Source organism: Hemitrygon akajei, chromosome 6, assembly GCF_048418815.1.
Source record: "Hemitrygon akajei chromosome 6, sHemAka1.3, whole genome shotgun sequence".
Lineage (NCBI taxonomy): Eukaryota > Metazoa > Chordata > Chondrichthyes > Myliobatiformes > Dasyatidae > Hemitrygon > Hemitrygon akajei.
In genome coordinates this window covers 172160433-172177331 of record NC_133129.1, presented here as the reverse complement: position 1 = coordinate 172177331, position 16899 = coordinate 172160433, and the positions used below count along the sequence as shown (strand labels likewise).

The 16899-nt window shown below is 44.3% G+C and overlaps 1 protein-coding gene across 3 annotated transcripts in view; it reads right to left on the bottom strand.

The window, feature by feature from the left end:
- LOC140729696 (glutamine-dependent NAD(+) synthetase-like) overlaps positions 1-16899 on the bottom strand; it is a 76975-nt gene that overhangs the window by 55820 nt on the left and 4256 nt on the right. For all 3 annotated transcript variants that reach the window (XM_073049775.1, XM_073049774.1, XM_073049776.1), the window contains exons 2-4: positions 7840-7900; positions 6086-6202; positions 4068-4121 (exon numbers count right to left, since the gene is read on the bottom strand). In XM_073049775.1, the coding sequence (XP_072905876.1) occupies positions 4068-4121; positions 6086-6202; positions 7840-7900 (232 nt within the window). The remainder of the gene's footprint in view (positions 1-4067; positions 4122-6085; positions 6203-7839; positions 7901-16899) is intronic.

Here is a 16899-nt window from a genome sequence, read left to right as displayed (position 1 = left end):
TGCACTAACCACTATGCTACAGGTCTGGCATAACTAAAGCCACAACCAAAGCTTTCCTTATTAAATGTTGAAACCTGGATATCGTTAGCAAAGCTATATTGACCAACCATCCTGAATTATCTTGAAATTGGCAGTACTAGTAATGATACAGAAACAGCAATATACTTCCAAGCTCAGTGCTGAGAGAGGTGACGAAGAACATTAAATCAATACCATTCATGCACACCTTGTGCCCCTGATCTTCAAAGTGGCGTTGATCACAGATTTGGGTATTGCGGCAAGTAAATTATACTGCATCCGATCGATTCTGAGAGTGTGGTGAGGTCTCTTACCCACAGGACAGACTCTCTTCTGGGCACGGGCTTTCAAGTGCGCATTTTTTTTTGTCTCAGTGGGCCTAGTTCGTCACTCCCACACTGTACCATTACAAACAAAGTGTGTAAAAACGTTTGATCAAACGACTCCTGTCATTCCTGCTCCATGCAAACATAATATTCTGGCAAAGAGGGTCAAAACAAAGAATGGCCACTCTTCACCTGTGAGTCGGCTGGTGTGGTATACTGTGTCCGGTGTTCCCAGTGTGGCCTTCTGTATATTGGTGAGACCTGACGCAGACTGGGAGACCGTTTTGCTGAACACCTATGCTCTGTCTGCCAGAGAAAGCAGGATCTCCCAGTGGCCACACATTTTAATTCCACATCCCATTCCCATTCTGATATGTCAGTCCATGGCCTCCTCTACTGTCAAGATGAAGCCACACTCAGGTTGGAGGAACAACACCTTATATTCAGTCTAGGTAGCCTCCAACCTGATGGCATGAACATTGATTTCTCTAACTTGTGTTAATGCTCCTCCTCCCCTTCTTACCCCATCCCTTATTTATTATTTCCACCCTTTTTTTTTCTTTTCTCTCCTTCTTCTCTCTCTGCCCCTCTCACAATCACTCCTTGCCTGCTTTCCATCTCCCTCTGGTGCTCCCCGCCCCCTCTCTTTCTCCCTAGGCCTCTTGTCCCATGATCCTCTCACTCTCCAGCTCTGTATCACTTTCGCCAATCAACTTTCCAGCTCTTAGCTTCACCCCTCCCCCTCCTGTCTTCTCCTATCATTTCAGATCTCCCCCTCCCACTTTCCAATCTCTTACTATCTCTTCTTTCAGTTAGCCTTGACGAAGGGTCTCGGCCCAAAATGTCGACTGTACTTCTCCCTACAGATGCTGCCCGGACTGCTGCGTTCCACCAGCATTTTGTGTGTGTTGCTTGAATTTCCAGCATCTGTAGATGTCCTCTTGTTTGTCACTCTACTCCAAGCGTTCTTAGGTGGCAAGAGCTGACCACCAGAACCTGGCTGCAATGGAAGACAACACACTCTTACCAATTTTAACACCAGCAGCAAAGCTGGCGAAACAATTTAACTCAAGCCGCTTGGGAATAAATACTTCAATGCTCTGCACCTTTTAGCCAATTTGAACTGACAGACGTGTGTGAGGCTTTGGACAAAGTTTGAGGGACGCAGCACTATGTCTTTATGGCACGCTTCAGGTTCTCACAGCTACAGCAGATCCCCGATGAGAATGAAGATGATCAACTGGAGAAGACAAGACTGACCCTACCAGTGCTGGAATGCAAGTACAAAGATATTCCCCCCAGCAAATTTGAAGCAGCAATGCTTACCCACACTTTGATTGTTGGAGCCCAAGGTCGGAGGACACAAGAGAGCCTCCTGTCTATAAAGCATAATTCATCCTGGGACAAAACATGCTCCACAGATCGCCACCAGGAGGCAGTCAAGAGAGGTTTTTCCGTCCCCTCCTGAAAGAGTCAATATTCACCAGCAGATACCACCTGCAGCCTGCAGTCTCCACAGAGATTACATAAGCCTCCACAAAGATAACATTGCTGTGGGGAAAATCATGACCAATGCTCCAACTGTAAACATCAAAAGACAGTCTGCTGGTTCTGTCGGAAGGCAGGCTACCCCGAGAAGGTGCCCTTTGCTAAACAACTCATCATGAGAAAACAGCACAATTCAACCATCAAATCTGTGCAATGTCAGAGCGAAGAAGAGGGCGTTATTTTCCAAACTCATGATATGAGCCACCTTATTTGGTTACACTCACAGTAAACAACCAGCCCGTGAAGTTTGAGCTGGACACGAGTTCATCCTCAGAACTGATTCCAAATTATGACAGCCAAATTCAGTGTTCTGCAGCTACACTGCAGATAGTGAGGATAGCTTTTTTCCCCTCATTATTTCTGGTTTTTGCACTACTATTTTTAAATTTAACTATTTAATATGCATATACTTTATATAATTCATTTATTTATTTTTTTCTATATTTGTCATGTATTGCATTATAGTGCAGCTGCTAAGTTAACAAATTTAACGACGTATGTTGGTGATATTAAACCTGATTCTGATACTGACATGTGTGTTGTCTTTGTGGCAGAAGTCGTTCACCAGGGGGACCTGTTTCACTTAACCATGCATATGGTTAACTGTCTAATTTGCCGAGCAGAAATTGGATCAAGATGACGACTTTGGTGATGTCCTGCATCAATGGTATTGGGTGGAACCCTCATCTATTACAAAAGCACCAGTGGGTTTTCCAAGCTGACAACTCGGGTCAATACCATGGTCCAGCAGCCAAGTTCAAGTTTAAGGAGAACTGTCAGCTGTCCTTTTACAAGGCCTGCCCAGTGTCGTATGCGTTGGGCCCAAAGGCAGAGAACTTGATTGCCTACAGAGAGCAAATCTCCTGCAGCCAGCCGTTTGGGAGCTATGAAACCAAAATATGATGTGCACAGCAGGTGAATGTTTGCTGCTAGGGACAAAGTATACACACACATCTCGCAGGAAGAAAACTGGCTACTGGCTGTTGGCAGACATCATCCCGGTCATATTACACAGCTGAGCTCACAGACGGACAAATTGTTAGGCAACATTTAGATGATACAAGTCAGCGACCTTACGGGAGACTCAGGGAAACTGTAGGGCATCTTCTGCTGAAGAGGCCAGCGTCCCAGCAGATGAACCAATGGATGATTCATCAAGAGGAGAATCAGAGCCTAATACCCTCAATGTCAGCTGACCAGGAAGGCACAGAGAGAGAAGCTCTCCCCTCCAGAGGCCCACAAGGGTGCACCAACAAGTTGACTGGTGCCAAGATAGATATTTCATGACTTTTCTCGGTTAACCTCGCTTATCCGGGCCCTCTGCAGTTCCCATCGATAGGAGGGGAGGAATGTACTGTATCAGATCGAATGTGAGAATGTGGTGAGTGCGCATACAGCCGTCTGATCATATGGTGAATCGACTGGGCCTCCTGCTCTTTTGGGCACGGGCTTTCCAGTCCTCTTGTTTTTGTGTTAGTGGGCCCGGTTCGTCACTCCCACACAGCAAGTTACCCAGCATGCACTGTTACTTACACGACTCAGTAAAAACATTTAATCAAACTGACTCCAATGTAGCTCCTGCTCTGCACATACATACCACAGCCTACTGAAATGACCTGCAGAAGTTCAGACTGCAGATGTTTAGGAAACTAGGGGGTGAAAAACAAAAGGTATTCCAATGGGATATGATAAAGGAAACCATGCATCTAACAGTACATTGACATCAATCAGGTCCCAGTATGATGTTAAATAAGCTTCTCAAGTACTAGTAGTTTGGACTGTTTCATCCTTTTTCCAAGAGTTTTCCCACACACTGCCAACTCGAAATGAAAGTCGTGCTCAGCAAAACAACATGTCTGGATAAGTAAGTCTAAATCACAACTCATTGATTTGCATAAAGTGTCAACTTTCTAAAAATAGTCATGACATAAAAACTGATGGAATTGTCCCTTTTTATATGAACATATTTGGTTGAGTATGATAAACACAGCAGAGCTCCACATTGTAGTCAACTGAATCACGACCTGTGAAGATGTGCAATAGACAGAGAGCATGCTCTAAGCAGAGCTGGTGTTACAGCTCGAGACATTTTGTACGATGCTCACAAGCTCACCAAAAGCATTAGAAGACCTAACTCAAACACTCAGCAGAAAGAATAGCACAGATCAAACTTACCTGTTGAGAAAGATCACCCTGCAATTGAAGAGAGCATTTTTATGCATCACTGGCCTGAAATAAAAGACAAATATGGAGAGATAAAGGCAATTATGAAAGAATCTTGGCTTATTCAACCAATCTTTTAGCTAATTATTTGTTTTTAAATCACTTAGAGGGAAGGCAGTAAGGTGCCCAAGTTTAGGGTCTAGCACACAGAGGCAAGGCTTTGAAACCCACAATTCGGAGCTAGGATCAGTAACCCTAACTAACCATGAAACAACTGAACTGTCTGAAAGTTAGAACAAGAGATTCTTGACCCAAACCATTAACTTTGTTTTTATAGATGCTGCCTATGGATATTTCCAGAATTTTCTTTTATTTTTATTCCATTATCATTGAAAGTGTATTTTAATATTGATAGACGGATAATTCAATCCTTGACTTCCCAATCCACGTGACGGAGTTATTACATTCACTATCCTTACAGAGTCTACCTGTTGCATTTACTAAGGAAAAAGAATGATAACATTGCTGTTAAAACAGAGAATTATTGCTTCTTTCCACAAAGGCTATGCATCTCCCTGTGCGAAGAAACATCTCCAAGTTCATCTCACTGACCTGAGTCAACGTACCCTCTCTTTTTCACATGACATTCCAAGATCACACAATTCCTGCTCAAATGTCTGAACAACTCAATTTCCTTCTCTTTCAGGCTAAATCCAAGCACCAAATCCTGTTCCGACAACCAAATTACACTCCAAACCACCTACTGCCATCAAATCTGACATCTATATACTAAGTCTCATGTTCTACTTCAGCTCTTTAATGATCCAATTCTTCCCTTCATTGCTGGTAGAACCCTCCCCACTGCACCTGTGAACTCTGGAACGCTCTTCTCTAACTTTGCTATTCAGGTGTTTTTTAATTGAATTGTCGTAAAAATTTACCTCATGGACTGAAGTATCAGTCGTAGCCCTAAATTCAGCCCCCACTCATTGTACAAGCTACCCTTCTCATTTTGAACAATATCTTCAGGAATTTCACAAATTTGAAGACCTTTTGGGTTTTCTTTCAGTTAAAAGATCTTTTACCTCCTGTATCTAATAAAGTGGTCACTGAGCTTACGCTCGTGGCCTTCTGCTGCTGTAGCCCATCCACTTCAAGGTTCAAGATGTTATGCATTCAGAGATGCTCTTCAGCAAACCACTGTTGTGACTTGTGGCTATTTGAATTATTTTCGCCTTTCAGCTTAAACCAGTCTGGTCATTCCTCCGACCACTCCCATTAACAAGGCATTTTCTCCCACAGAACCACCTCTCACTGGATTTTTTTCCCCCGCACGATTCTCTGTAAATTCTAAAGACAGATGTGTGCGGAAATCCCGAAGAATCAGCAGTGTCTGAGATGCACAAGCCACCCTGTCTGGCACCAACATTAATTCCACAGCTTAAAACACTTCAAATCACATTTCTTCCCCATTCTGATGTTTGGTTTGAACAATAATTGAACCTCCTGACCATGCCTGCATGCTTTTATACATTCAGTTGCTGCCACATGATTGGCTGAGTTTCCACTAATGAGCAGTAATGCACTAAGTGGCCACTGAGTGTTAGCTAATGTATTGTATACAAAAGACTTCAAATCAGCAAACCAAATATCAACATTACTTTTAAGTTTCGCCTGCTATCTGCACCTTGGAGTAGGATTTACACCCTACCGTCATAAGTTTGGTGATTTTATCATGGAGGCTCAACAAGTCAAAGTCCACCAAGTTGTTCCCCCTTGCACTGGTCATAGTTAGCCTTTTTATTTAAAAAAAAGGTATTTTAGTGAAGACTATGTGTTTATTTATAAATTCTATTTTGTGCTGTTTCAGTATAGGCATTAATCTAATTGTGTTATAGTGCCTGTGTAACAATAACCTTAAATGTTTGGTACAGGTAACTACTTCAGTCATCTAAAGTATCACTTGTAAAATAATACGATTAATTTAAATTAAAAATTCAAATTCAAATTTCGGCATTTCATCTACTTACATGCCTACATCGCATATAATGTCTTCAGTAACTGGAGAAACCAAGAGCTTTGCCAGCATCTGGAAGGAATGCAGCACAGTATCTGACTCCAGATAGTGATCGCCACAGCCATATCCACTGAAGAGAAGACGACATAGAATGACTCATTACAAAAATGATACAGACACAAGATCTACTAAATAAGAGCCATCAATCTATCTTTTACAGCTATTCTAAAGGCATTGTTTTCACAGCTGCCATTTAACTTTACGATTCAAAGTACATTTTATTTTCAAAGTACGTGTGCAGTATAAAAGCCTGAGATTCGTCTAAGGGCCGAATGGCCTACTCCTGCACCTACTGTCTATTGTCTAAACCCCTCCCCACACGCAAGAAAACACGAATCGCACCAATGGCAAAAAGAGGAAAAAAAATCGTCATGCAACAAAGACAGAACATAAAACAAACAAAAACAATTAGTCAAAAGAGTCCAGGAGCATTCAGTTCAGTTCAATCTAGCGCTGTGTCGTTCATTGTCTGCAGGCTACACTGTTCAAAATCGCCAAAACAGCAACAAATAAACGTGACCAGAAACGAGAAACTCGCCATGAGATTCCCTCCTATATATTCGCAATGCAAGAGACATGATGAAAGGGCAAACTGTAGGGATATTTTCAGAGTCAGGGTCATATCTTACAGTGGCCCCACAACCCTCTAAGTGCCAATCATCAAGAACCCATTTATAATAATCCCATTTGGATTTACCAAACATGCCCATTCACATACACTCAGTTATAGGAAAGTACAGCATAAAACAGCCCCTTCAGCCCATCTAGTCCACGCCAAACCATTTAAACTGCCTAATCACATCGCCCTGCACCTAGACCATATTCCCCCCATATCCCTCCCATCCGTGTTGAAATCGAGCGTGCATGCATCACTCCTTCTGGCAGCTCATTCCACCCTCCGACAATCCATGAGTGAAGTTTCCCCTCATGTTCCCCTTAAACTTTTCACCTTTCACCCCTAACCTCTATTTGTAGTCCCACTCAACCTCAGTGGAAAAAGTCTGCTCGCATTTACCCCACCCATACCCCTCAGTTTTGTATACCTCTATCAAATCTCCACTTAATCTTGTGCGCAACTCGTACACAAAAGGGACAATTTGCCTGTAGGTTGTTTAAACTTCCAACCTGCACACCTTTGGGACACGGGGGAAACCGGACTCTCCAGGAACCACTCACAATCACGGGAAGACCATGCAAACACCACACAGGCAGCACCAAAGGTCAGTTCTGAACCAGTGTTGCTGGATTGTGAGATAGCAGCTCTCCCAGCTGTACCACTGCACCCGTTCTTCAACCAGACAGAAAAGAGCGTAATGCACATTCACTTATCTTGAATGTTCACCTAGATCTTCCGGCAATACCAATCAATCAGCTCTTATACACAGTCAGTGTTCAGTCACCATGCACAATGGTCTAAATATGGGATTCAGAACTGGCTTCAATGGACATTTTAGTCAGAATGAATGAGATGGGCCAAAAGGCCTATTTCCATGCTGTACTACACAAACTATCGAAATCCAAGGTCAGTTACAAGGACACCAGCAGGTTCTTTTGTCCTTGCCAAGTAATCCACCAGGTTTTTACTATAATCTTAATAATTGCTTCTCCTCAGAAGACCTCTCTGTCCGAAAGCCTTTTGTATGGTCCCGAGGTAGTAAAAGGAGTCACATCATTCCCTCCTTTCAGTCTCTTTCGGACATCACCTACCAGATTTCCAGCTCCGGTCCAAGTCGGTATCTTGCTCCTTTTGATTTTGCTATTTCAATACCTGTTGACATTTAAAATGAAGTATTGGAGAATTCAAAATAAGTATTACAGAATTTTAAATATACAAGGTATCAAACACACAAACCTGGGCAAGTTACGAAAAACAAGGATGGGGGATAACTGTGATGAGGACAATCAGACTCAAATGGATTGTCTACACAAGAAAACCAAGAAAAGTCTGGCTTTACACCCATACCATAAAATTTGAATTCGCCTCTCCAAACTTGTAAAAAAAATCAAAACTTAGAGAAAGTGGGAAAATTCCGATGAGCACCTTGCCACAAAAGGGGAAAATGAGAACAAAGAATCAGAATCAGGCGTGAGACGTGAAATTTGTTAACTTAGCAGCAGCAGTTCAATGCAATACATAATACAGAAGAGAAAATTATAATAAATAAATCTCATTCAATATACTTTATACAGTATACGAATATTGAATAGAGTAAAAATCGTGCAAAAAAACAGATTAAAAAAGTGAGGTAATGTCCAAGGGTTCAATGGCCATTTAGAAATCGGATGGTAGAGGGGAAGAAGTTGTTCCTGAATTGCTGAGTGTGTGTCTTCAGGCGTCTGTTGGTAACAGTTGGTAACAGTAAGAAAAGGGCATGCCCTGGTGCTGGAGAACCTTAACAATGGACTCTGCCTTTCTGAGACACCGTTCCTTGAAGATGTCCTGGGTACTTTGTAGGCTAGTACCCAAGATGGAGCTGTCTAAATTTACAACCCTCTGTAGCTTCTTTCGGTCCTGTGCAGCAGCAACCCTTCCCCACCGCCCATACCAGACAGTGATGCAGCCTGTCAGAATGCTCTCCACAGTACATCTATATAAGTTTTTGAGTGTATTTGTTGACATACCAAATCTCTTCAAACTTCTAAGAAAGTATAGCCGCTGTCTTCAGATTCAGATTATTGTCATTTAGAAACCACAAATGCAATGCAGTTAAAAAAATGAGACAACGTTCCTCCAGAATGATATCACAAAAGCATATGACAAAACAAACTACACCAGAAAATCCACATAACGTTTGGCAATCCCCAATCCAGAGTCCGGAGAGGCTGCTGCGTATTAATATCACGCTACCGTCTTAGCGCGTTCCCCGGAAAGGAGCTCCAAATCCACCAAACAGAACCAAAAACTAAAGCTACAAGACCTGCACAAAACCACATAGTTACAACATATAGTTACAACAGTGCAAACAATAGCATAATTGATTAAAAAAAACAGACCATGGGCACAGTAAAAATAGTCCAAAGATGTTAAAGGACTATAAGTTTAAAAGAAATCACCACACAGTTTCCACAAGACCCCAGGGTCCCGACAGACTCGCCATCCCCCGCTATGGACTTCCACGGCACCGCCCGACTCAGCCTCGCAGACGCAGCACACAACGAAAGCGACCTGATCGCAGCGGACTCCGAGTCCGTCGAACCTCCGAGCCAACGACCATCCCCTCCGGCACAGCTTGCCTTCTCTATAACTGCATCAATATGTTGGGACCAGGTTAGATCCTCAGAGATCTTGATACCCAGGAATTTGAAGCTGCTCGCTCTCTCCACTTGTGATCCCTCAATGAAGATTGATATGTGCTCCTTCATCTTACCCTTCCTGAAGTCCACAATCAGCTCTTTCGTCTTACTGACATTGAGTGCCAGGTTGTTGCTGCGGCACCATTCCATTAGTTGGCATGTTGTTGTTGTTCGTCCTTCGGAGTCAAAGACGACCACGACTTCTGTCAGGTGGAGGGTTTGTGACTGTCGGTCTGGAGGTGGCTGGTGAGGCCAATCCGGGCCCTGAAAGCTCGCCCACATGTGGGACACATGAGGGTAGGTGCTGCAGTGGAAGTGGAGGTAGCTCGAGCCTTGCGTGCGGCGCGTTTCCTCTGAGCCTCTGATTTCTGCTGCATACGCTCCTTTAGCGGTCCTGCTCCACCAGGTTGGGCGGTACAGAGCAAGCGATTCCCAGCTACTGGGATTGATGTTGAGGTCTTTGAGGGACACTTTGAGGCAGGCTTTGAAACGTTTCTTCTGCCCTCCAACTGAGCGCTTGCCCTGGCTCAGCTCTCCATACAGCAGCTGTTTTGGTGGTCGACTGTCAGACATCCTGACGACATGGCCAGCCCATCTGGCTTGGGCTTTCTACAGGAGGGTGTAGATGCTGTGGGTGCTAGCCCGCTCCAGGACCTCCGTGTCTGGGACTTTGTCCTGCCATCATACGTGGAGAAGTCTGCGGAGGCAGCTCAAGTGGAAGTGGTTGAGCTGTTTAGCGTGTCTGCTGTAGACAGTCCAGGTCTCGCTGGCATAGAGGAGGGCGGTGAGAACCACTGCTCGGTAGACCTTCAGCTTGGTGGTAAGGCTGAGTCCTCTCCGCCCCCATACATTCTCACAGAGTCTCCCAAAGGCGGCACTGGCTTTGGCAAATCTGTTGCTGATCTCTGCATCTATGTTCACCGCTCTTGATAGAGTACTGCCCAGATAAGTAAAGCTGTCGACTGCCAGTAGCTTCTGCCCCTTTACTGTGATGTGTGGTTCCTGGTAGGGCTTTCCGGGTGCAGGCTGGTACATAACCTCGGTCTTTTTGGTGCTGATTGTAAGTCCGAAGTTGTCACAGGCTCATGAGAAACAGTCCATTTCTCGCTGCATCTTCTGCTCTGTGCTGGCGTTGAGGGTGCAATCATCAGCGAATAAGAGGTCTCTGACGACGGTCTCCTTTATCTTTGTAACAGCCTGTAGACGCCGGAGGTTGAACAGCCCACCGCCAGTCCTGTATCTGATGTGTATACCATCCTGACAATCGCGGAAGGCATCATTCAGCATAGCAGAGAAGGCCATGCTAAAGAGTGTAGGGGCGAGAATGCATCCTTGCTTCACACCGTTCGTCACTGGGAAGGCTTCTGACTCATCACCATCATCCAAAACTTTCACCATCATGCCATCGTGGAACTGCCGAACAATTGTGATGAACCTGCTAGGGCAGCCAAACTTCTCCATTATCTTCCATAAGCCATCTCTGCTGACCATATCAAATGCCTTGGTCAGATCGACGAAGGTCATAAAGAGGTCGCTGTGCTGCTCGACATTTTTCCTGAAGTTGTTGTGCAGCAAATATCATGTCGACAGTTCCACGCTCTGCACGGAAGCCACACTGGCTTTCTGGGAGGAGACCTTGCTCAAGGTGTTAGAGAAGGTGATTAAGCAGGACGCGAGCCAAGATCTTCCCAGCTATGGACAGGAGGGAGATGCCTCGGTGATTGTCACAAGACTGGCGGTTGCCTTTCCTCTTGTAGATGTGGACTATGCTGGCATCTTTCAACTGTTGCGGGACCTTTTCTTCGTTCCACATAGACTGGAAGAGCTCAGTCAGCTTCTGCATAGTGAATGGGCCTCCTGCTTTGTAGACTTCAGCAGGGATTGCATCTGATCCTGGTGCTTTGCTACAAGAAAGTTGCCTGATGGCTTTTCTGACTTCTTCTTCTGTGGGGAGGTTGTCGAGGTCCAGGTTGATCTCCACCTGAGGTAGGCGAGCAATGGCCTCAGCATTGATTTCGGCAGGGTGGTTGAGGACCTGGTTGAAGTGTTCAGCCCATCTCTCCAAAATCTGCTTTTTCTCTGTCAGCAGCCGAGTCCCATCTGCACTGAGGAGGGGGGAGGAGCCAGAGGACTGAGGTCCATACATAGACTTCAAAGCGTCGTAGAAAATGTCGCTTGGTGTCGCGACTGTCTGCGTAGCCCTGGATCTCATCGGCCTTATTGCTGAACCAGACGTCCTGCATCTCACGGAGTTTCTTCTGCACTTTCCGTCTTGCACTGGCGAAGGCATCTATCTGCTTGTGATGTGGGATCATTCTGGTGCGCTCTGAACAGTTGGTGTTTCTCTGACAACAGTGCCTGTATCTCCTCGTTGTTCTCATCGAACCAGTCTTGATGTCTACGGATTGTTGGTCCGAGGTGTTCGAGAGCGGTAGAGTAGACCGCATCTCTGAAAGCCGTCCACTGCTCTTCAATGCTGGTGCGGTCATCCTGGGGTGTGTCAAGCAGCCTGCTATCTAGGTCTTCACAAAATTCTTCTGCAACTATGCTGCTCTTCAGCTTGGAGACATTGAGCCTCTTTGCAGTCTTCTGAACTTGGGGTCTTCTCACAGGCAGGATGCGAAGTTTAAACTTGGACACTATGAGTCGATGATCCGTCCAGCAGTTGGCACCACACATGGCCTTTGTCACTCTCACATCCACTATTTGGCATATCTCACTCCTGTATGCCCTCTCGACACTACCTGAGATCCTACCAACAATGGTTGTATTGTCAGCAAATTTATAGGTGGTATTTGAGCTATGCCTAGCCACACAGTCATGAGTATATAGAGAGTAGAGCAGTGGGCTAAGCACACACCCCTGAAGTGCACCATTGTTGATCGCCAGCGAGGAGATGTTATCACCAATCCACACAGATTGTAGTCTTCCGGTGAGAAAGTTGAGGATCCAATTATAGAGGGATGTACAGATGCCCAGGTTCTGCAACTTCTCAATCAGGATTATGGGAATGATGGCATTAAATGCTGAGTTTATAGTCGATGAACTACATTCTGACATAGGTTGTCCAGGTGGTCTAAAGCCACGTGGAGAGCCACTGAGATTGCATCTGCTGTTGACCTATTGTGGCAATAGGCAAATTGCAATGGGTCCAGGTCCTTGCTGAGGCAGGAGTTCAGTCTAATCATAAGCCAACCCCTCAAAGCATTTCATCACTGTAGATGTGAGTGCTACTGGGCAATAGCCATTAAGGCAGCTCACATTATTCTTCTTAGGCACTGGTATAATTGTTGCCTTTTGAAGCAAGTGGGAACTTCTGCCCGTAGCAGTGAGAGGTTGAAAATGTCCTTAAATCTTCTCACTAGTTGGTTGGCACAGGTTTTCAGAGCATTACCGTGTACTCCATCGGGACATTCCACCTTGCAAGGGTTCACTCTCTTTAAAGACAGCCTAACATTGACCTCTGAGACAAGAGATCACAGGGTCATCAGGTACAGCAGGGATCTTCACAGCTGTGCAAGCAACTCTGCAAGCAAATGTTCTTAAAAAATATTTCTTCTTCTATTCCCTCAAACCTCTAAAACAATGGTTAGACATTGCTGGAACACGATTTGACTTTGATGTTGACCGACCTCTCCACCGTATCAACCTGGTTGACAAAGATACTTCACCAGCCTTACCACTGTACTCCAGATAAGAGCACACCTTTCCCAACCCCCCAACCATGAAGTCCACACTGACATGCTTTAGTCATGCACAGTTTTCGTTAGACATTTTTGATATGTTAATTCAACATATGTCGTATTCAAGAAACATAGGAAGCTCAATTTGTTAACTAAACGATCTGAAGGAACCTTCCAGCCATCCTTCGAATTCAAGGGAAATTAAAGGAACAGATCAGGTTTAGCCAGTGGAGCACGAGGAGCTTTGAATGTAACACAGACCATCTAAGCTAAATTTGCCCCTTATCTAAGAAAAAATATGTTGGCAATGGAGAGTATCCAGAGGAACTTCACAAGAATGATCCTGGGAATACCTGTACTTACTGGAGCTTAGAAGAATGGGGGGGGGGGGGGGGGGGAGGAATCTCATTGAAACCTATCGAACGTTGAAAGCAAAGATAAAAAGATAACATGGAAGTTGAGGGGATGATTCCAATAGTGGGGGAGTCTCGGGCCAGAAGGCACACCCTTGAATACAAGAATGTCTCTTTAGAACAGAGATAAGGAGGAATTTCTTTAGTCAGAGGGTGGTGAATCTGAGGAATTTATTACCACTGACAGTTATGGAGACAAAGTCATTGGGTACATTTAAAGCGGAGGTTAATAGGTTCTTGATTGGTGAGAACATCAAATGAGAAGATAAGAGAATGAGTTCAGAGGGATAATAAATCAGCCATGATCACATGGCAGAGCAGACTATGGGCCAAATAGCCTAATTCTACTTCATGTCTTACGATCTCATACAGCTTTATGCAAACTATGTTCCAGAAAATAGCTTTTAATTTAGAATTCTGATATTTACAGAGTTGTTTCATGACCCTCTCTGAAAAGAAAAGAAATTATCAGCGCTGCTCATCCCCTCAACTTCCATGTTATCTTTTTATCTTTGCTTTCAACGTTCGATAGGTTTCAATGAGATTCCCCCCGCCCCCCTCCCCATTCTTCTAAGCTCCAGTAAGTACAGGTATTCCCAGGATCATTCTTGTGAAGTTCCTCTGGATACGCTCCATTGCCAACATATTTTTTCTTAGAAAAGGGGCAAATTTAGCTTAGATGGTCTGTGTTACATTCAAAGCTCCTCGTGCTCCACTGGCTAAACCTGATCTGTTCCTTTAATCTCCCTTGAATTCGAAGGATGGCTGGAAGGTTCCTTCAGATCGTTTAGTTAACAAATTGAGCTTCCTATGCAAGTTATGTGCAAGTCTTGTTAATCAGATCAAAGACAAACACCCAATCTAAATGCATTGAGTTCAGATGTCAGTTCATTCCATTTTCCTGTTGAAGAGAGCACTCTCTGTACAGGATACCCCACTACCTCTCTGCTTCCATAAGGTCCTAAACCATTTTGAAAATGAGAAAATTGTGCTTGCGATACTTACTTCTACTGTCTGCCCTGAACGTGACGTTGAGGTGATGTCAAAAGAAAGCATATCACACTAATAATTAGGCAGAAAAATGAAATTCTACATAAATTAAGAATACCCCCAGTATGTAAATGAAGGAAGTAATACTGGTAGCCACAAGATAAACTAGAATCAGGTTTATTATCACTAACACATGTTGTGAAATTTGCCGTTTTGCGACAGCAAAGATATAAAAATTAATTTACAAGAAAACAGCGCAAAAGAGAATTAAGAAAGTAGTGTTCGTGGCTGTTCAGAAACCTGATGGCAATTTGTAAAAGAAGTTGTTCCCAAAACACGGAATGTGGATTTGCCATCTATTTGCTGACGATACAACCACTGTTGGTAGAAACTCGGATAGAGAATAGACAATAGGTGCAGAAGTAGACCACTTGGCCCTTCGAGCCTGCACCGCCATTTTGAGATCATGGCTGATCAATTCCTAACAATACCCGGTTCCTGCCTTGTCCCCATATCCTTTGATTCCCCTATCCATAAGATACCTATCTAGCTCCTTCTTGAAAGCATCCAGAGAATTGGCCTCCACTACCTTCCGAGGCAGTGCATTCCAGACCCCCACAACTCTCTGGGAGAAGAAGTTTTTCCTTAACTCTGTCCTAAATGACCTACCCCTTATTCTCAAACCATGCCCTCTGGTACTGGACTCTCCCAGCATCTGGAACATATTTCCTGCCTCTATCTTGTCCAATCCCTTAATAATCTTATATGTTTCAATCAGATCCCCTCTCAATCTCCTTAATTCCAGCGTGTACAAGCCCAGTCTCTCTAACCTCTCTGTGTAAGACAGTCCAGACATCCCAGGAATTAACCTCGTGAATCTAGGCTGCACTTCCTCTACAGCCAGGATGTCCTTCCTTAACCCTGGAGTCCAAAACTGTACACAATACTCCAGGTGTGGTCTCACCAGGGCTCTGTACAAATGCAAGAGGATTTCCTTGCTCTTGTACTCAATTCCCTTTGTAATAAAGGCCAACATTCCATTAGCCTTCTTCACTGCCTGCTGCACTTGCTCATTCACCTTCAGTGACTGATGAACAAGGACTCCGAGATCTCTTTGTATTACTCCCTTACCCAACTCTACCGTTCAGATAATAATCTGCCTTCTTGTTCTTACTCCCAAAGTGGATAACCTCACACTTATTCACATTAAACGCCATCTGCCAAGTATCTGCCCCCTCACCCAGCCTATCCAAGTCACCCTGAATTCTCCTAACATCCTCATCACATGTCACACTGCCACCCAGTTTAGTATCATCAGCCAATTTGCTGATGTTATTCTCTATGCCTTCATCCAAATCGTTAACGTAAATGGTAAACAGCTGAGGTCCCAATACCGAGCCCTGTGGCACCCCACTAGTCACCACTTGCCATTCCGAAAAACACCCATTCACCGCTACCCTTTGCTTTCTATCTGCCAACCAGTTTTCTATCCATGTTAATGCCTTCCCCCCGATGCCCTGAGCTTTGATTTTACCCACCAATCTTCTATGTGGGACCTTATCAAATGCCTTCTGAAAATCGAGGTACACTACATCCACTGGATCTCCCCCGTCTAACTTCCTGTTACATCCTCGAAAAACTCCAACAGATTAGTCAAGCATGATTTACCCTTGGTAAATCCATGCTGGCTCGGCCCAATCCTATCACTGCTATTTCGATATGCCACTATTTCATCCTTAATAATGGACTCTAGCATCTTTCCCACCACCGATGTCAGGCTGACAGGTCGATAGTTCTCTGTTTTCTCCCTCCCTCCTTTCTTAAAAAGTGGGATAACATTAGCCATTCTCCAATCTTCAGGAACTGATCCTGAATCTATGGTGACAAAAAGGACACACAGGAGCAAGATATACCAGCTAGTTAACTGATGTCCTAGCAACAAGCTTGCACACCACGTTTGTAAGACCAAAAAGCGGATTGTGGACCAGAAAGAGTAGAATGAGGGAATACAAACCAATCCTCAGATAGATCATAAATGGAGAGAGTAAGCTATTTCAAGTTGTAGGGTGTTAATTTCTCTCAGGACATAATCTGGTTACAACACATTGATGCAGCTATAGAGAAGGCAAGGCAGTGGCTCTATTTCATTAAGAGTTTGAGATTTGGTTCAACACCCAAACTTCTACAGATGTACCATGGAAAGCATTCTGACTGGCTGCATCACCGCCCAGTATGGGGGCAACTACACAGGATCAAAGCAAGTTGCAGAACATTGTATAATTAATCAGTTCCATCACGGGTACTAGCCTCCATAGTATCCAAGGCATCTTCAAGGAGCAGTGCCTCAGGAAGGCCACATTTTTTATTAAGGACCTCCTTCACCCAAG